The sequence below is a fragment of the Nuphar pumila genome, chromosome 7 (assembly GCF_984573655.1).
Source record: "Nuphar pumila chromosome 7, dmNupPumi1.hap1.1, whole genome shotgun sequence".
NCBI classification, from domain to species: domain Eukaryota; kingdom Viridiplantae; phylum Streptophyta; class Magnoliopsida; order Nymphaeales; family Nymphaeaceae; genus Nuphar; species Nuphar pumila.
The window spans coordinates 19,498,749-19,520,453 of NC_143255.1; the positions used below are offsets into that span (position 1 = coordinate 19,498,749).

Consider the following 21,705-nt stretch of genomic DNA (forward strand, 5'->3'; position numbering starts at 1 on the left):
CCGAATCAGATAATGTAAATTAAATCCTGCATGGACCAGGGTTAAAACTCTTACCCTTTTTTATCTCTAATGGTAATTCTCATGCATTCAAGAAAGAAAGAATTTTAGGTTTAAGGACAAAAAAATAATTTTAGTTGAAGAAAAAAAAAACAAGCAACTTTTTGTAAAATCTCTGTCACACAATTTAAAAAAAAAAAAGCTCTCTGTCACAAAAAAGTTCTTCCACCAAAGGAAGGAGCAGGGAAGCATCGCACGACCAAATCTTAACGGAGGGTTAACGGCGTCAACTCGCCTCTATAAAGTACTGCCCTCGGCTCGATACCCCCACTATATTTAATTCTTCATCTCTCTCTTCTCTCTCCGAGACGATCTCAATGGCGGGAGCCGAGGAGTCAAACAGAGGCGTCGAGGGCAGTCCGTACCGGCTGGCCGAGCTGCTCTCCACCGAAGAGAGAGATTTCCTCGTCAGAAGGAACGGCGATCAGGTGCGCGCGATTAATTCCCGTTATTTTCTGTTCGTATCTGCTGCTTGCGAAGCGTCCTGTTGCTAGTTCGCGTCGTCTCCGTTAAACTTCGATGTTTTCCTCGCATGCGTACGATCGGGATCCGAAAATCGCGATTTTGGAAGAAATCGATCGGACTTTTCGCGTTCATTTTTCTTTTCTGCACTTGTTTCTTTTTTTTTTATCTCCGGGGAGAAGACGCGCTCCGGTTTCGGATATAAAGAGAAATGAGGACTGACTATACGTGGCCTCTGGTTTTTATGAAAGCTTGTCTTTTAAGCTCAACTCGTCCACGATCTATTGAAAGGAAAAAACTTAAGAGTGAAGGTCAGTCGAATATTTTTTGGCTTGAGGACGAAGCAAAGTTCGGCACTGAAAATAATGGAATATATTCGCTAGCTTTGGTTGCGTCATTCCCGTTAAATTCCAGTGTTTTTTCCAGCATTTTTTCCGTCTTTTTCTCCATAGGAATAGGAAAGGGGCCAGGGACCAAAAGTCGCGCATTTTTTCCGTTTTTGCATTTTAAAAAGCTCAAAAGTCAACAAAAACCACGTGGCATTCATCCAAAATGCAAACAGACGGCCACGATGTCGTCATGAGCAAAAGTGCGATGACATGATCTGCTTCCAACCTTTCAAGTAACCTGGTTTGACACAAGGCATAGTTAATGAAGAACATGAGTAAGAAGGGGGTAACTTGTTCGCATTCTGTGAAGGGTTCACATTCATCAATGTCATTCATGTAACCCCCACCCTCTTACTATAAATATAAAGACATTCATGCTTGATGAGCGCAAGAAAGATAGACTCTCTCTCGTTTGGGTTTAAGAGTCATGCTCACCTTTGACTTGATGGCCGTGGGTGTTGATATATAGGCTGAGAAGAATGCCAAGCACCAACGTCAACTCTCCCTTCGTCTAAATTAACAAAGGTGGCTTTTGGTATGTTCTCGTTCTCCTTGCCTGTTTACGCAAACATTGGGTTATGGGCTGCAACTGCTGCACGTATTAGGGGTGTGGATGCTTCGGCATTCATGCAGCGCTCTCGACAGAATTTGTATCGGTGAACTCCCTAACCGGACTCCTGCTCTATTTTTGGAAAGTCGGATGGCGACGAGGGAGGAGCTAATTGGCGCATCACCACCTGCGGGTCGGCAACTGTTGCTGCCCTCTCGCGGAGATGACGATGGTCACCGTCATGCCGGAATCCAGATTTCCATCATGTTTTTGAAGCCCCGACATGAGTTTCCCCATAGTGACCCCCCCTTGCTCAGGCTACAACTAGCTTGCTGCTACAGTTTTTTGTCGTCGACGGTGGCTGGCCGTCGACGGCTGCCATCACCGATACCAGTGTGGTCGGCTGCAACAAGGGGGTTAGCAGGGACAGAGGGTGAAACCCCATTTTTTCACAGCTTCCACTGTTGCAGCTGTCGGTGGTCGGCCTTGGGTGCCGAGGCGGCCGTTGGCCATGGTGGTTGTTGTCAAGGGGTCGGTTCACAAAAAAATATATATATATATATATTGTTCCCTGCTTTGCAGCCCTCCATCACTGCAGCCGGCGATGGCTGGTTATTGTCGGCTGTTGTGGTCGGCCAACGATGACTACAAACGAGGAAGGATGCTGAAAAGAGGGTGTAAACCCTCTGCAAAAAAAGAAAAAACTCCTCTCTTCACCGGCCGTCATCGAAAGGCAACGACATTTAACGCCTACCGTTGGTGGTGGTGGTTGGACATAGCCGCGGGGGTTTGAGAAACCGAACGGGTTCCACTGTAGATTGCTACAATGCAATCCGACCTGGGGACTGGTCCGAACCGAACCCGGACCCTAAGGTTCCAGGTGGATCGGTTATCAGATCCTGTCCAGGGGACCCGATCCAAACCTGGATCCTTGGGGTGGATCGGGTCTGCGCCCATCTTGGGGTGGATCCGATCTAGACTCGGATCCGTTAAGGACCGGGTGGATCGGGTCTGAACCCGATCCTAGGGACCCGATATGGACTCGGATCCATTTGGGTTACGGGTCTGGGTGTGACCCGATCCAGACTGGATCTAGGATCCAGATTCGACCAAGGATCCAGTTTGGATCCATATTGGGTCTAGATCGTGAGATCTAACTTGGGATCTATTTTTTAATTGGATCTAGACTCAAACCCAATCGAATCATATCTGAAAAAGGTCCAGACACTATTTAAACCCTTTAAGAGGTTGAATCGGTTCTGTAACCGATACGGGGAATTTTGAGACCGGTTCAGACCTTTTTTTGATCGGTTCCTATCAGTTTTTCACTGGTCCCTACTTGTAGAGGCGTTGTTTTCATAAATCAGTGAAGGGACAAGGGTTTTCTCATTCAATTTTAAGGGTTTATAGGTTTTTGTACATGTTTTAGACCAGTTTGACTTTTCCAGAATCGGTTTAGGCCCTTAGTTGACAGGTTTAGGGTTGTTTTAGACCGACTTAGAGTACTTTTTGATCGGTTCCAGCATGAGAACCCCGGGTATTACCTATAAAAGCATATTTTTGTCATTTTATCATGCTTTATGTGTAATTATTATCATAGAAGCATGACTTTTACATTACTCATGCATGCATTTTATGCTATTTAAGTTATCCATCATATTTAAGCATGAATTATGACTAAATTTATGACATATATATATGATGTGTTTTCATCAAAATTTTATTTATGCATATAAGTTGAAGTATGAATTTGTGTTTTTAATGATATAATACATATTTTTTCATGAATATACATGCATTATCATATGTGCATGAGCATGCTCAATAGTATGAATATATTTGTGATAAAAGATCTCGATTAACTGGCTCATGCAATCATCAAAGTTATTTGAGTTGTGTTGGTTGAACCGTGTTAAGATTCAGTATTATGATTGCATGTGACTTTACGAAATAATGATTTTATCCAAAAGTGGGTCATTGTGTTCCAAATTCACACAGGATATAATAGTAGATGTGTATACCAACTCATGAAGCATGTTCGTACCCAAATGTATAATGTTGAATTGCCTCTGCTTACATGATTTACTAGTTTCACCAATTGAAGTCAATTTCTTGAGAATTAATGAGACGAAGCAACTCTAAGCATTATCATTTCCACCAAAGTGAAACGATAATGACCCAATTATACTTGTCTCAAAAAAGGTGAATAATAAAGGGTCTCAATTTTTACCTTTTCAACATGAGTCTTGTTTAAGCATTTATAAGGTATTTTCCTTTCGTTTTTGCAGTACTAGGTTCTTTGATCATTGACGATCCTAATAATATTCCCATCTTAGAAGGATCTAATTTTTTGGATTGAAAAAAAAATAATGTTATTCACTCTGGGTTACATGAACCTAAATTTGGCTCTTAGAATTGACGAACCTCTCACTCTTACAAAGTAGAGTACAACGAAAAAGAAGGCTACCTATGAGAAATGAGAGTACTCAAATAGACTTAGTTTGTTGCTTTTGCAATCAAGAGTGACTATGAATATTCAAGGTGTTATCTCTCACTGCAGGACAATGAAGGAAATTCTTGGAGTCATTGAGACTCAGTTTGTCAGTTCTAATAAGGCTAGAGCCAGTACCTTGATGTCAAAGTTGGTGTCTATGAAATATTTTGGTGATAGTCACATCCGACAACACATCTTGAAAATGAAAAATATTGCATCTCAGTTGAATGACATAAAGTTTGTCATTTCAAACTCTTTTTTAGTCTATTAGTTTTGACCTCGTTGTGTATTGAATACAATTCCTTCATGATCTCTTACAACAAACATAATGATTAGTGATATTTTAATCACTTTTTCGCCAAGTGTGTTGAAGAGAAAAAAAGATTGAAGGGTGAGAAGATGTTGAGTGCATATATGGCTTCTTATTAGGGAAAGTATAGGTCAGGGGAAAAGAAGGGTTCTTTCAAGAAGAAGAAGTAAAAAACCTCTGAGGAGAGTTTTAACTCGCTAGCGAAAGCCAAATACTAGGCAGCAGGTTCTTATATAAAGTGTTTCTTCTGCAAGAAGGAACATAAGAAGGTGGACTGGCTAAAGCATAAGAAATAACTCTAGAATAGAGATAACAAGTCATTTGTTTCTCTCGAGTGTAATTTAATTAATGTTCTGTTGCATAATTAGTGAATTGTTTTTAGTGTCATGGTACACATTGTCAGCTCTTTACATGCATTTCTGAACAAAAGGGAACCAATAGAGCATGAAAGAAACATCTTATCAGGACTTTAAAGTGAAAGATCGACACATTAAATAAATTCCATAAAAGAAGAGCTTAACTCTATTATGACAAAGAACCAAGTGTAGGATCTAATACTTCGACCTTATAGAGTAAGGCTTATTGGTTGTAAGTGGGTCTTTAAGACTAAACCAAACTCTAAAGGGCAAGTGAAAAGGTATAAGGCTAGGTACATTTTAAAGGGGTTCATACAAATAAAGGGCATTGATTATAATGAGACTTTTTCTAATGTCTCAACTAAAAAATCATTGAGGATAATCATGACCCTTATAGCTCATTTTGATTTAGAGTTATATCAAATGGATATGAAAACTATTTTCCTGAATAGGGATCTCGAATAATTTAATTTGCAAATTGAAGAAATCAATCTATGAACTTAAACAAGTCTCCTGGCAGTGGTATAGAAAGTTCAATCAGGTAATTTTGAACTTTGGATACACTAAAAATATTGTTGATCAGTGCATATACCTTAAGGCTAGTGAGAGTAAGTTCATAATTATAATTTTATATGTTGATGATATTCTTCTTACAACTAATGATTTCAGCATGCTATATGAGATAAAAGATTTTCTTTTCTCTCATTATGACATGAAGGACATGGGTGAGGCCACATATGTTCTTGAAATTGAGATCTGTCATGATAGAACTAAGGGTGTCCTTGGCCTCTCTCAAAAATCTTATATCCTTAAGGTTCTTAAAATATATGGGATGGAGAATTGTTCTCCTGTATTGGCATCCATAGTGAAAAGGGATAAATTGAGCCTAAAAGACTGCCTTCAGGATGATAATGAAAAGGCTTTGATGGTAATTATCTTGTATACTTCAACAGTTAGGAGTTTGCAATACGCACAGATCTGCACACGATCAGATATTGTGTTTGCTATAAAAATGCTTAGTAGATATCAGTTTAATTCAGGCATTGCACACTAGAAGGAAGCTTAGAAGGTCATGTGTTATTTAGAAGGAACGAATGATTATATGTTGACCTATATAAAGATTAACCAGCTAAAGGTCATTTGATACTATGATATGGACTTAGGAGGATGTTTTGATAGTAGAAAGTTCACTACTAGATATATCTTCCTAATGGCAAGTGATATTGTCCCATAGAGAAGTGAAAAGCAGTATGCAATTGCAGTTCATACCATGGAGGCAAAATTTATTGCTCTATACGAGACTTCATCTCATGCCATTTGGATAAAAAACTTTATTATAAGTCTTGGGATTGTAGACTCTATAGAGAGACTACTAAAGATCTTTTATAATAATGAAGTTGTTGTGTCATTTTTGAATAACAATAGTAGTTCAACCTTGTGTTGATACATGAAGTTAAAATACTTTATTATTAAAAAAATGACTGATAATCATTTAGTGTGTATTGATACAATCAGTACAAATGAAATGACTGCAGATCTTTTTACTAAAGGGCTAGCACCGAGATTATATTTTCAACATATAATGGGGATGAGTCTGTTTGATTTCTTCTAATGTATGACAATACATTATGGTTATATATGATCACATTTATAAAGCTAAATTGATTATCGATGGTTTTGTGTATTGTTGATTCTGTATAAAAAATCTCTCATTTGGGTAGAGAGAATAACATAATAACAATATTAAATGACCAATAGAATGTGTTAGAGACCGACCTATTCATAAAGGTAATCTTAACATGCTAAAACACTAAAAATGAATAATATTGTAGTGCATGAAAATACAATATTTCATACAGAGGTGTTCATCTCCATGACTCATATAATTCATTTTTGTGATACAAGATAGCATGTGAACCCATATGAAAATTGAATAGAAATAACGGTAAGGAACCTCGATTATGTGCCTTTTCGTGTGAATGTGTCAAGTGGGAGAATGTTGGATATTTCAGATCGGGTTCAACTGCAAGTGACCTAGTTTGACTCAAGACACACTTAATAAAGAACATTAGTATGGAGGGAGTTACGTGAATGAGCATGTGAAGGGTTCACATACATAAATGCCATGCATGTAATCCCCACTCTCCTCCCACTATAAATAGAGAGGCATGGTTGCTTGATGAGTGCTACCAAGGTGCGCTCTCTCTCTCTCATTTGGGTTCAAGGGTTCTGCTCACCTTCGACTAGATGGCCTGGGCTCATCGTGGGCGTCGATAGCCTGAAGAGAATGCCGAGCACTCGCGACAACACTCCCTTCGTCTGAATCAATACTATGGCGGCTTTCGGTATGTTCTCGTTCTCTTTGTGGGTTTACGCCAAGTGTTTCATCATTTGTTGATTACAACTAGGGCTGATCAATGAGCCGAATGATTAGAACTTGGGTTATTCGGGCTTGGCTTATGAGCTCGTCACGAGTCAGGCTATATAAGCTAATCATGAGTTAGCTCATTCAGAAGATTTTTTTTTTTAAGTTTTTTTTTTATAATATATATAATTATAATGTGTACAATAATAATATATATCATACATGAAAAACATCTATAATGTTTTTAAAATATATTTACATAAAATGAGCTTACACAAGCTGAGCTGAGTCCAGCCAATTGAGCTTAGCCCAACAACGAGCTGCTCGACTTGTTTCCAAGCCCTGTTTGTGACATCCACTATGAGTGAGATAAATGTGTCAATGGGTCGGATCATCACCAGTCTTGAGTGGGTCCGAGCTTGGATTTGACTTTGAGGTGTTGGTATCAGGTCCAAAATTAGGTTTGATTGGACATACTATAGAAAAACTATATTGGGTCATGTAAGAATTATATATATCAATCCCGGTCGTTACCCAATAAAATAATAATTTTTTTGGTTTACATTAAAAAATTATAGATCTCAAAGATAAGGTATTGTAACTTGTAAGTGGGTCGGGTTGCATTTGGTTTTGTGGACCTATCTTAAATTGGTTTTAGAAATTAGACCTAAACTTGAACCGACATGAGCCGGGTTTGGGCTTGGTTATGTGCACAACATTGTTCTCATATCCATATAGAGTGGAGCCTGTATGCTTAGAGTTGGGATTATTTGGATCGAAAGTGAGCTTTGGATCCATAATAGTTGTTATTTTTTCCCAAAAAACTGCGGGTATGCTTGAAATTATCCAGGAAACTTCATAGTTTCACAAAAATAACGTTGAACGAGGGGCATTGTGTGTCACAGAAAAAGCCCCCTTTAGTGGTAAAGGGAGGGAGCCCACACACAAACACCCGAAAGTGCTTGTGCACAGAAAGCTACCCACCTGCCCCAAAGTTTGGACGTTGTACGCTCATTTACAGCAGAAACAAAGTCCCATTAGGAGAATATTTAGATTATGTTTTTCCTATGTAGGAACAAGTTTTTTTTGAGTTCTGAAGTTTTGGTACACTGTAGATAGTTGATTTTTGAAGCTCTTGAAAAACCTACTTACATGTATGATGCAGGAGCTACAGCTTTGGTCAGTTAAGGCTTTTATTTGTATTTGGGTCTTTTTCATATAATGGATCCAAAATAGACTTACGGTTTCTCATGTTTTTCTTATAAATACTTATTATAAGGGTTTTTGAGTAATTGGCGAGATGGATGATTGTACATTATTATATTTTTATAATTTTTATGAATTTTTCATTATTTTTCTGTTCATTTTGATTCCCTTAGAGAATTGTTTGGCATCTTCGGAAATGAAAGTGCATTAGTTGGTATCAAAGTGAGAGATCGTCGCTTTATTCGAAAGATCATGACATATTCAAGATGCTCCAGCCATTCAACCAAAGGAGTGGCATTGGATACATGTCAAAAAGGTATGATTATTCTTCACATGAGGTGGCTTATAGCTCCCTCACGGATTTTTCGGACTGACGATACCCAAAGTCATTGACTGATCAATCCCTCAACAATAAGTCATAACAAACCAACTCTCTTGTCTTTCAAACCTTATCTACGACCGTGCAGCCCACCTGGGCGACAACCACTCACCAGAATCCGATAAGTGGCTTGCCGCCGGTAGGATGGGCCTATCAACCCAGCCACCTTATGTTTTTTCCATTTCCCATCAACCACTACAAGCCCACGAACCACATCAGCCACCACAAACCCATCTTACCACCACCATCTGCTGCCCCACTCTCCTCTCTCACGTTCAGGCCAACGGGGTTCTCATCGCCGGCTGGAGTTCCTCCGGTATCTCTCCACTGGATCGGTTAGACTAGGGGGAGTCGTCTATGCCAGCTGGAATACCTCCAAGCTACTTCCCTTCACCCCCAACCATGAAGGGCAGCAAGCTCCGCCAATCGCCAATGGGCTCACCACCGACCGACTGGTGGACGCCAGCTACCTACGACTGACCGTCGGCCTTGTTGGTGGCAATGGTCGAAGAGGGAGGGTTTCCAAACCCTAACCCACCACCTTCTCTTCCTTCCTCTAATGTTGGGTGGGAGGCCACCTCACAAAGGTGGTCGAACCGGTTCATTGCATCCCATCCCTCTCACATTTCCTTTGAGCCCCTCCAACAACCCGGTTCTTGTTATCCAAACCGGTTCCAACATGTTCTAAGCCCACCTAACCCTCTTTTAGACCTAAATCCATCCAAAACCACTCCGTTTGAACCCTAATACCTTGTTAACCCATGAGGTCTAATCCTAATAATAAATTTTAACCTCCAAACCCAAACTTTAAATCCTATTCCTTCCCATCTACATGGTTTGGACCAGACCCAAAAGCATATTTTTGTGAACCCATTTAACCAAACCGTGGACCCATATGTAGATCCATTTGAAGCCTATTTGAATCCGTCAATAAATCATAGGATCAGCATACCCTTACTACTTGGATCTTCTGCAAACCGGATCTCACTATTGTTAGATCTCCTCGACATGCTCACATTAGATCTCCATGCCCAAGAGGTGACATTATTTCGATGGAATGCACAGGTTGAGTGGAATTGGAAGAAACAAAAGCGGACCAGACTCGAGGGTGAGTCTTTTTCCGACCTAGGGAGATTGATGTAGGAGTGGAACATCGTGCATCTCAGATCCAAGAGATCTATTTGATTCTGATTTCAGTTTAGGCTTTTATTTGTATTTAGACTTTTTTCATGTAATAGATCTATCTTGCTTTCAAAATAGGCTTAGATTTCTGGTGTTTCCCTATAAATACTCATTATAGAAGTCTCTGAGTTAGAAAGATGGATGATTGAACATTACTATTTTTCTGAATTTTATGCATTTTTGTTATTTTTTTGTTTGTTTGTATTCCATTAATAGGAGTAGAATAGCATAGAGATTTGTTTCGCATCGTGGGAATCGAAGGTGCATCAATGTCACAACCACATTATTCAAAACCCATTTCTTAGCAAACATACCTTGTAGATCACATCGGTAGGGTTTGGTTTACAAATAAATAAATAATGAAATAAATGCTATCTATACTTCATTAGTACCAAATATTTACTTCATAAGGAAAGCTGAGAATTTTTTATATGATAATAAATAATTGCGAAAAGACAAGGGAAAGTTAGTGAATGATTTGGAGATGTTATTTACTCTTTCTCGTTTCCCATAGGCCAGCTATTCTACCCATGAAATTTGAACGCAAGACCCTTAGAGATGATAGTGTGGCCCAATCATCCAGCCATCTCACACCACCCTGTGATGGTGTCTACTTGGTGTTCTATTACTAGGTACATAGTTAATATTGGTTACGCTCAACTTTACTGCACTCTCTAATAAAAACCACTATTTTCTATATTTTTTTTTACTTTTTTGTGATCAAACCCTACAAATATTACCGACAGTGTTTAATTAATCATGCGCTACATTTATATTTCATATCCATATGGGTTTTCTGGTTTGGGTCTGTAGCAATTCTGGTATAGAGGTACATTTTGATTTCATTAAATCCAATTTTCAATCAAGTCTAAAAGACATGAATCGGGTTTCGATATATCTGTTTGGTTACAAATTAATGGAAAAAAATGACGAAACTGGTTTTCAAATAAAAGTTAAATTAAAAGGATAATAGTAAAACTGATTAATTTAGCCCTATGTATAGTGGTGTGACTTATTTTCTTTCTTGGTATATTTATGGTAGCAGATCAAAGTTTCACGAGAGTTATATAAATATTTAAACCGCGCTACCACATCTAGTTAGTATACAGACCATCACCAGCATCTTTGTCTTGAGGCTAGCTATGTTTTGGATTGTTTATTTGAACTAATAGTAGCATCCTGCCCAAAACTGAATCGAACCCAATTGGGTTTGACTGTATGACAGCCCACTGTAACAACCATTCTGGACATAGACCAAACATGGATCAGATTAAGTGCATTTCAATTACTTCCTGAATCTATAGAGATGAAAGTCACTAAGGTATCTAAGAACCATGTAATTGCACCTCGGAAAGTTCCTTCACCCATTAAGCAAAGTTGCTTAATCCATTGATTTTTCACGTTTCAAAAAATGTCCACTAAATGTTGTAAAATTTTCATGTGAAGCAGATTTTGTATTAAATAAATTATAAAGAACACATATATAAGATCATATTGATGAAACTAGAGGCCAGCCATCCAATCATCATTGATTTTAGATTTTGGACCTTCCTTGGATTGACCAGCCTCTACGTGTGTGTGATGGACATTTGTATGGTTAGATTTAAGAACCCTTCAAAATCCCAGTAGGCATGGATATATAGGAGAAATCAGCTACCCTCTCTCTCTCTCTCTCTCTCTCTCTCTCTCTCTCTCTCTCTCTCTCTCTCTCTATATATATATATATATATATATATATATATATATATATATATATATATATATATATATATATATATATATATATATATATATATAAGATTCAGACTGCATTTTTTTTAGCTTACTAGTTTTAAATGTGTTTCTTGAGAAAACCCCATTTTAGGAGGCTATTAATATACTTACCTTGTTTACCATAATAAAATCACGGTTGGTTAAGGTAAGATATAAGGACAACATCAAATCATGTTGTAAATTAACTGTGAAGGTTGTAGATTAGCTAGTAAGCCCGAGATTCATCTCGTTGGAGTGCCCTTGTTTGTAGGAGTCAGTAAGTTGTGTGTTGTTGTTTGACTCAAAATTTATAGGTTTTTGAACAAGTTCTTCGGACAAATAACTATCTCTTTGCCTTGGTTTTTGGGAGATAGGTTTTGGAGAAAAAGTCTACTTTATGAAATAATTTTAAGTCTAGCATTTGAACATTTTTGAGAAACACATTGTGTTTAAAATATGTAGAGTTGACTTAGTAGGAAAGACTCTCAAGGAGCTCGTCAATTGAATTTGGATTTGCCTTTGGACTTTGGGCAATTTAGTACCTTTTAAAAACTTTTAGTTTTCAAAATGTATTTTTGTGGTTGACCAAGTTAATTAGTTAAAGGTCATTTGCAACTTAACTGGAGTGCGACACTTAGTCTTAACATCTAGCCTCAACATTCTGAACGCATTCGGACCTGTTTGAGTCTTAAATGGGTGCATGCCACCCATTTAGCTTTTATGGAGCCATGCAAATGGTCCTCTAAACCATTCTGCTAGGTTTTATATAAACCCCAACTTTTGTCAATTAGCAAGCTTTGTCCTTTTTACTTTATCTTCTTTGTGCTCTTTCTTTGTTTAAGGTAGTAGCGTCGTGGTAGCCAGTCTACTCAGTGCTAAGAGTGATCGGTATTGCGCGAGAAGTGCGAGTTTGATTGTATACCAGACGTAAAGTTGTATTCAACCATATTGCATTGGTGTTCAACCCAGTGACACAACTGTCACTTTTAAGCACCATTGTTGCGCACCTCCAAGCTTCAGTGCCACCGATGACTGCAGAGAAGTTTCAATTTTGCAACATTGTGTAGATTATCTATTTCCTTCTAAATTGTATTATAAATTCACACAGAATGTCATGAATCAAATGTACAGTTCTTTCCAAAATTTCTATCTTGACTTCACATTTGGCCCACGTTTCATCAGTTAATGGCTAACAGTTACACGATTCACCCCATGAATAGCATCTGAAAATCATGTGTAAATGAGAATGTACAAAACAGGTGAAAGTCGGTCATCTTGAAGGGAAGGTTGTGGGACTGTACTTTTCAGCATCTTGGTGTGGCCCATGCCATCGATTCACCCCGAACCTCGCTAATGTATATGAACAGCTTGCCTCAAGAGGTGATTTTGAGATTGTATTCGTATCAGCTGATAAAAACCAAGAATCGTTTGACAAGTATTTATCAATGATGCCATGGTTTGCCATCCCATTCTCTGATACGGCTACTCGATCCTCCCTTGATAAGCTCTTTGAGGTGTCAGGGATCCCACACCTTGTCATCCTTGATGGCAATGGTAAATTGTTGACGGATAAGGGTGTCATGATAGTCAGGGAATATGGTGCTGAGGGTTATCCCTTCACCAAGGAAAGGGTCCAAAAGTTGAAGGCAGAGGAGGAAGCTGCTCGAAGGAATCAGAGTCTCAAGTCAGTTTTGGTTCATGGATCACGAGATTTCCTTGTCTACAATGACGGCAGAAAGGTAACTTCTTGTGCAAAGGCGTAGCTAGGGGGGGGCAGGACTGGGCTGTAGCCCAGTCCTGCCTCCCGAAACAGTTAAATTTTTTTTTTTTAAAGCCCAGTCCTAGCCCAGCCCTGATTCCATATGAAATAGATTTTTATCCATTTTTGTAGCCCAGCCCAGTCCTAGCCCAGCCCTGACTGCAGCAAATAGTTTGATTTGTCCATATGAAATAGATTTTTATTAATAATTGTAGCCATTTTTTATTTTATCTCAGAAAAAAAAAACCCGACTATCACACAAATAATTTTTTTTTTTGCTACACCCCTGTTTGCCCCTCCCCCCCCCCCCCCCCCCCTCACATGAATCATAGCTACGCCCCACAGTGTCACCTTGTCATGCTTGAAATGCGCATCGTTGTTTATTCATTCTCTTTTTTGTTTCCCCCCTCTTTGTGATAGCCAATGTGGGACATTTAATATTACAGACTATAGCATGAAATTTCGCTGATATTTTGAAAATATCGTTATATTTGCTGAGAAATACAGGTCATCCGATATTAAAGGAAATATATCGTGATATTTTCAAAATATCGGCTATACTTATCACAATATTTTAAAAAACATACTTTATATACTTAAAAAAATACGCTTTCCTGATTTTTTGTTTATTTTATTTTATTTTTTAAAAACTTTTTCTAATTGTTTTTCATGTTTTCATGAAAAAAATACTGCTAAAACATATTGTTTTTTACCCTTTCAAAATTTTCTTTAATTCTTAAATTTCCGAAAGCATCCAAGATTTTTCTAAGACTTTTCCAAGTAAAACTACTTATTGAAACAAATATTCTCCAAAAAAAACCTCATGGAGAAAATACCTTGAATGATATAGGTGGTGATGCATGAAGAGGGCAGATAAGGTGCAATCACATTGAACACTTTGAGTGTGAGGGACCAGGTGCAATTACATTGCACAATTGCAATGTACTGCTGCACCTAATCACCCTTCATCTTCTGTTGCGCAGCCTTTCAGATTGGGGCCCAACAGAAAATGGATGGTGATCAGGCCGCACATTGCATTTGTGAAATATGATTGCACCTGATCCCATCACCTATCACGGGGATACAGCCTGTCAGCTGTGGGGCCCAACAGAAGATGGAGGGCGGATCAGGTGCAGAGGTACACTAAAGTGTGCAATGTGATTGCACCTGATCTGCCGTATGCATGAAACATAGGTAACACAACGATAGGCTTCGCCAGCTTGACTAGGTCTCTGATCCCTGAGGGTGGTTTCCCCGAACTTCATGGGAAAAAAAAATCTCAGGATAAAAACTAGATTATGCTTTTTTGTGTGCATGTGCATATTAATCAAAGTTTCCTTTCTTTTTTTTCCTGTAATCAGGTCCCCGTGTCAGACCTTGAAGGAAAGACTGTTGGCCTGTTATTTTCAGATTATTCTTACCACCCATGTAAGAAATTCATCCCAAGGCTAGTGGAGGTTTACAACAAGTTAAAAGAGATGAATTTTGAGATAGTATTGATCTCCCTGGATACTGACTCCAAGTCCTTTGATGAGGGACTTGCAACTATGCCTTGGCCTGCTTTGCCTGTAAATGACAAGTATTGTATGAAGTTGCCTCGCTACTTTGAGATTGGGGGGCTTCCAACACTTGTTATAATTGGACCAGATGGGAAGACACTGCAGTCAGATGTTGCTGAACTCATAGAGGAGCATGGTGCCAAGGCTTACCCATTCACTCCAGAGAAGTTGGCAGAGCTTGCGGAGCTAGAGAAAGCTAGGCTCGAGTCACAAACATTGGAGTCACTGCTAGTGTCAGATGAAAGGAACTTTGTCATTGGTAATGGTGGTGTAAAGGTGAGTGATTTGATTATTTCATTGCTTGAATCATATTACTTGAGTTGGACGACAGTCTCCTGCTTTATGCACCAATACTCCATTTGATTCTGCTGATTTATTTTATTCCATGAACCAATCAAATTCTATATTTTGTTTTTGATATTCAATCTAGGGGCTGTCACATGGATACGGCTGAAGATACGAGCATACAGCCATTTTTATGAAGTTTTCAATGTAACTAATATACAAGGGGATATAGAACGGGACTTAAAATGGAGTATCCTTGTGACATAGTCTAGGGGTTTCCCCTGATAGCATAACCAATGGGATCCAATTGAGATAGGAGTTTATCACATCCTACTCAATGAGATCTGGTTCAGATGCTTGATTCATGCAACTGTTACGCTAGGGTGTTTGAATCTGCACTTGCTTATGAAGATACCCTATTTTAACCACTCTTAAACTCTATATAAATAACCCAAGTTGATACATTTTAGGGACTTCATTGTCATAATCATCATTATTACTCGTACATATGTACGAGGTTCTATAGTCAAGGCATATCAAAGCAGTTTCAGTCAATAGAACAGTAACATAAGCCTCAATGAGTTCAAAGCTACCATAAAAAATGACATTATATTTTAACTATTAAAAAATTGGAAGCTAACTAGAAAGTATAAGGGATTTATTTAATAAATGCAGTAAACATGAAATGTAGTCTATATAAATGTCGTTTTTCTTATCCTTGGAATAAATTGGCCAAATATTTCTGGTCTTCCCTTCAGATACCCGGGATTTATGTAATAAATGCAGTAAACATGAAATGTAGTCTATACAAATGTCGTTTTTCTTATCCTTGGAATAAATTGGCCAAATATTTTCTGGTCTTCCCTTCAGATACCCAAACAGATCTACATAAGCGGAGAGAAAAATAACAGAACATAGATCATGGAAATAATGAAAAAAAATGAGGAAAATAAAAAAATTAAAAAATTGGACAATCATCAATGTAAGAAAAGGTCTGCAATGAATCACATCTGATCATACCGCCAGACCAATATGAATAAGTAAAAAAGACGATAAAGTAAAAGAGATCATAATGGGAAAAACACTTCATATTAATAGGAACAGTAAATAAAGAGAGCACTTCTAGAGAAAACGTCATAAAAATTTATTTGTAACCTGTTTAAAAGTGAAAAGAAGTAAGAATATTAGGAAGAAAAAAACCAGAACAGAGCAGAACAAATAAAAAATCTAGAAGCAAGATGCAGAAGTATACCACTGCTTTAGTTGATTTCTCCTTAGATGCAAAGTAAATGAAAAATATCACAGGTTCTTTAATTATCTTCTAAATTTCTTCATTATATCTGGACGTGAACTAGAAGGTATAAAAATTGCCATGGATTTAGGAGGCTTATGCCTCTCATGCACTTCTACACCATATGGCATGAGAGGCTTTAAGCCTCATATTTGTTGTATGAGGATGAAAGCCTTGAATCTCTTTTTCTAGTGAAGCAGAAAGGCATACAGCTTGTATGCCTAAATGCATGTCTTTGAAAACTATGCTTGTTGCTGTTAATGAGCCATGCTTGAGCTTCTGATGAGAAGCTTCACTTCTTGTCCACCCTGAGGGCAATATCTTCTTTCAAAACTATTTCTAAGTGACTGTGTGATTGTGACCAACTGAAGTGTTTTGTCAATGAGCATGACTGATAAAGAATTGCACGTATACATATATTACATGTGTAATGCACCTGGTACTTGAAAAGCACAACTGTGTTCTTGATGGCTGTGTTTCAAGAGAGCTGCAAGACATAGCACATGCAATACACAAATGTGTTCGTGATGGGTTATGTTTCAAGAAAGTCAGTCCTGCTTACAGTATGGTCAATGAAATGAAGAGATTTTTTATCTCCTTTGAACAAGTGAAACAAAGCTTCATGTCTGGTATGACTACAACAACAACAACAACTACGCCTTCATCCCAAAACAATTGGGGTCGGCGATATGAACCAACAATGAAAATCATTATGGATCTTCCACATGAATCCTTCTCCTCCATTCATTTCTATCCAATGCCATGTCCTCGGTGAGGTTCAAAGCATTCATATCCTTTCTTATCACCTCCATCCATGTCTTCCTAGGCCTACCCCGACCTCTTTTAACTAATATATTTTCCCATTTCTCCATCCTTCTAATTGGAGCATCATTAGGCCTTCGTCGAATATGTCCAAACCACCGTAAACAATTCTCTCTCATCTTATTTTCAATGGGTGCAACGCCTACCTTCTTACGTATCTCCTCGTTCTGAATCTTATCTTTTATTGTATTTCCACACATCCATCTCAACATACGCATCTTAGCTACACTCATTTTTTGAATATGATGTCTCTTGGCAGCCCAACATTCCGTACTATATAGTAAAGCGGGCCTAATAGTCGTCCTATAAAACTTTCCCTTCAACCGCAATGGCATTCTACGATCGCACAACATTCCAGTTGCACTCTTCCATTTCATCCACCCAACCTTTATCCTATGATTTACATCTCCATCAATTTCTCCATACTTTTGAATGATAGATCCCAAATATTTGAAAGAATCATCCACCGGTATATCGTGCTCACCAAGCTTCACTACACGCCCATCACTACTTTGTTGCTTACTAAATCGACATTCCATGTATTTTGTCTTACTCTTACTCAACTTAAAACCTCTTGCTTCCAATGTCTGTCTTCATAATTCTAACTTAGCATTAACCCCAGCTCTAGACTCATCAATCAAAACAATATCATCAACAAACAATATACACCACGGCACATTTTCTTGAATTGATCTCGTAAGCTCATCCATCACTATAGCAAATAGGAAAGGGCTTAAAGCAGATCCTTGATGTAACCCAACCGTTATAGGAAAATTGGTTGTCACCCCTCCACAAGTGCGGACATTGGTTACTACTCCTTCATACATATCTTTAATTATACTAATGTACTTGAGAGAAACACATTTCTTCATCATGTCTGGTATGACTGCCAGACTAATTTGGGGAAATCAGCAAAGGATGGTGGCTGGTCAAGTCTCTGTAGCTTTATAGCCAATGATGCATATACTTGCGAATTCTGTAAGACCTTAAGTGGTTTAATCTTGATCACTGCCAACAACATGACGTCCATGTCACATGGATACTCCAATTTGCCATGGTGTCGTGTCCTCTTGTATGCTGTTCTTATTAGAGAACTACAAAAAAATGACATATATCCAGCATCGCTTTAGCCGTGTCTTTGTGACACAGCATGATGGCTATACTTTTTCCATGAAGGACGGGGAAACCAACCTCGGGATCGGAGACCTAGTGTCGCTGGCTCAGCCTGCCATACTTACGGTCGCCTTCCCAACAGTGTAAACCTGTGGGGCACACCTTGCCCCGAAGAGTCGCCCGGCTTCAGCTAACAAGAGCGTGCCCTTATTCATGCAAGGGGTTTGACACTCATGGGAATGGAACCCTGACCACCTGTCTAGTGGCTAAGGCCCCCTCCACCGCACCAAACCCCTTGGGGCTAGCATGATGGCTAAACTTATAGCTAGCCTTACTCCAAGCAGACAATCTTTTACTGTTTTCTGCCTGTAAAATGATCAACACATTTTTGTTTCTTGGCAGGCCTCGGTTTCTGATCTAGTCGGCAAGACTGTTCTCCTCTACTTCTCAGCACACTGGTGCCCTCCATGCCGCTTATTCACGCCTAAGCTTATTGAGACATACCACGAGATCAAAGCGAAGCATGCTGCCTTTGAGATAATCTTCATCTCAAGTGACCGCGATCAAGTTGCATTTGAAGAGTACTTTGGTACAATGCCATTTTTAGCTCTCCCTTATGGTGACAAGACAAAGAACTCGCTATCGCGATTGTTCAAGGTCTCAGGCATCCCAACTCTCATCGCCATCGGGCCGAACGGCAGGATGATAACGAAGGAAGCTAGGAACCTAGTGGCTGTTCATGGTGCTGCAGCCTATCCCTTCACAGAGGAGCGACTGAAGGAACTAGAACAGGAGCTAGAACAGGAGCTGGAGGACATGGCAAAGCAGTGGCCCAAGGAAGTTACACATGAACTTCATGAACATTCACTTAAACTATCTCGCCGGCCTGAATATAGGTGTGATGCATGCAATGGAGAAGGCCATAGTTGGTCATACCTTTGCCGTGAATGTGACTTTGATCTTCATACAAAGTGTGCTTTAGAAGCAGCAGAAAACAATGATGCTCAAGATGATCATGATGAACTGGGCCATGATAAGCAAGCTGAACCATCCAATGAAGGTGGGGTTTGTGATGGTGAGACCTGTCGCAGAGCATGACAGGAATCTCTTTCCCTTTGTCGAACCAAATAAACTTCCTAATGTGTGCGGTATAGACACTTCTTATTTGTGTTGTTTACTATGTTAAATATATTAATGCGACGCTTTGCTTTTGTGTGTATAAATGCGTATACGTATTGTGCATCATATATACTAGAAAGACAGCCCGTTGCGGGTCACAAATTTCAAGTACAGATTGCCACATTTGAAAAACTAGTCAGATTACAAAGTTTAGATCGACAATCAAAGATGAGCCATAGGTCCTTGCAGAAGTCAATTCCCTACATATTGAATGTGAAAATACATGTTTCACTAGTTTTCAATGTATCCAGTACCTCGAGTTCTCGTATTATAACTGGATCTTGGACTCTATTAACTTAGATACAACACACATGAGTGAAATAGATTTGGATTAGGATCCAAATTTAGCATCATATCTTGTGAAAACAGGTCGATGCATGTAGAAGTACAAATAGATCACATTTTATTCAAATATGACAGAAAAGATCACTAATAGGAGCTCCCGTCTGAAAGTTTAGATACTGCCCATGCCAGTCCTTTGCATACACATAAATTGACTGCAGAACTGCTTGCTCACGCGTGGAAATGAGAAATCTCATTATTCTTTGTGGTAACGTACAAAGGAGGATATGGTTGTCCATGTCATAGAATTTGCCAAAAATATTTGATTGCACAAAATGAATAAAAGTGAACATCAAATAGTTAACCGAGTGGTTCAATAGTTTGGATATGCTCAACCAATAAGAAAAACGTGCATGCTCACAACCAACAATTGCTAAGCAGTTTCAACACCACGAGGGGCAGAAAGATGGTACCAATTTATATTTTGATTACAAATTTACTTTATACAAATTTATTACCTCGTACACTTATATATACTTTGATTACAAATGCAAAAAGAAGGGCAAGTTGGGGCTAGGAATTCGAAGTTCATGACTTCAAGTGGAGTGGATGCAATAATAACGGTAGCCCTTGCAAAGGCTTGAATTTGCAGGCTTCAGAATATGCTTACAACAAAGGATGAGCAGCTTGCTACGAAGGATTTGCTTTTGCAGGCACAGGTAGAGCTGCTCTCTACCAAAAATAAGGAGCTAAGAGCATAAGGGCATGATTTGTAACATCTACAAGAGTCACAAACCCTAAAATTCTCATAATTCTGATGCTTTCACAAACATTTATTTGTTGTATAGATATTATTATAATTATGTTATTATTTGTATATACTTTTGTTGTAATTAAGTGTGGTTGAATGACAAGTTTATACTATGTTTCAATGTTTGAATATATATATTGTGTTTTCTATGTATGAATGCTTTCAAAAACATGTGTTTGAATTAATGTTTCTATATATTACTATTGAATTATGGATATATATAAAATTTGTAATAGGTATTTTATATTGTGTATGGATGCTTTGGTAGAGTATGTAACATGTATTTTATATTGTGTTTGAAAGTATGAATGTAATGACATGAATGTATATAAATAATAAGTGTTTATATTGTTTTTTAATAATGATATTGTTAACATCAGTGTGTACATACATGAGGGCATTCATACACTCTAATATTAACCTTATCAATTACATGACAATCACACATCAAAATGTGAATGTCCTCATACTATTCACATATTCTGATATTAACCTTATTAATTGGAGAACATTCACACATTAGAGTGTGCGAACATGAGGAGATTTACACACTCTGATATTAACTTTATCAATTGAAGGACATTCACATACCAGATTGTGTGAACATCAGAACATTTACACACTCTGATATTAACCTTATCAATTGGAAACATTCACAACAAATATTTGTGAATATCATACTATATTTGCATAGTTTCATCGGGAATATTTAGTTAAAGGAGGTTCACACCTTTTGGGGACATTCATAACAAAGATTTGCAAAGGTAATACCATATTTGCAGAGTTATGTTGAAAGTATTTAGTTAAAATATGTTCACATATTTTGGACACATTCACAACAAAGATTTGTGAATGTCATATTATATTTGTGGAGTTACGTCAAGAGTATTTAGTTAAAAAAGGTTTGCATATTTTGGGGACATTCACAACAAAGATTTGCAAACGTAGTACTATATTTACAAAGTAATGTCGAAAGTATTTAGTTAAAGGAGGTTACACATTTTCAGGGCATTCATAACAAAGATTTATGAAGTTACTACTATATTTGTGAAGTTATGTTGAGAGTATTTAGTTAAAGGAGGTTTGCATATTTTAGGAACAT

At 38.2% G+C, this 21,705-nt stretch overlaps 1 protein-coding gene across 1 annotated transcript; it reads left to right on the forward strand.

Moving 5' to 3' along the window:
- Window positions 1-223: 223 nt before the first annotated feature.
- Window positions 224-19,554, forward strand: LOC149831402 (DC1 domain-containing protein). Its single transcript, XM_090013877.1, has 4 exons — window positions 224-485; window positions 12,762-13,241; window positions 14,623-15,096; window positions 18,734-19,554. Exons 1-4 carry the CDS (start codon window positions 375-377, stop codon window positions 19,427-19,429), a joined length of 1,761 nt encoding a protein of 586 aa, XP_089870003.1. The 5' UTR covers window positions 224-374; the 3' UTR covers window positions 19,430-19,554.
- Window positions 19,555-21,705: the final 2,151 nt, after the last annotated feature.

Bases quoted from the DNA above. Each gene is read 5' to 3' on its own strand.
- LOC149831402 (XM_090013877.1), top strand. From the start codon at position 375: ATGGCGGGAGCCGAGGAGTCAAACAGAGGCGTCGAGGGCAGTCCGTAC. The intron at 486-12,761 runs GTGCGCGCGATT...TGTACAAAACAG, and splicing joins TCAGAAGGAACGGCGATCAG to GTGAAAGTCGGTCATCTTGA. The intron at 15,097-18,733 runs GTGAGTGATTTG...GTTTCTTGGCAG, and splicing joins TTGGTAATGGTGGTGTAAAG to GCCTCGGTTTCTGATCTAGT.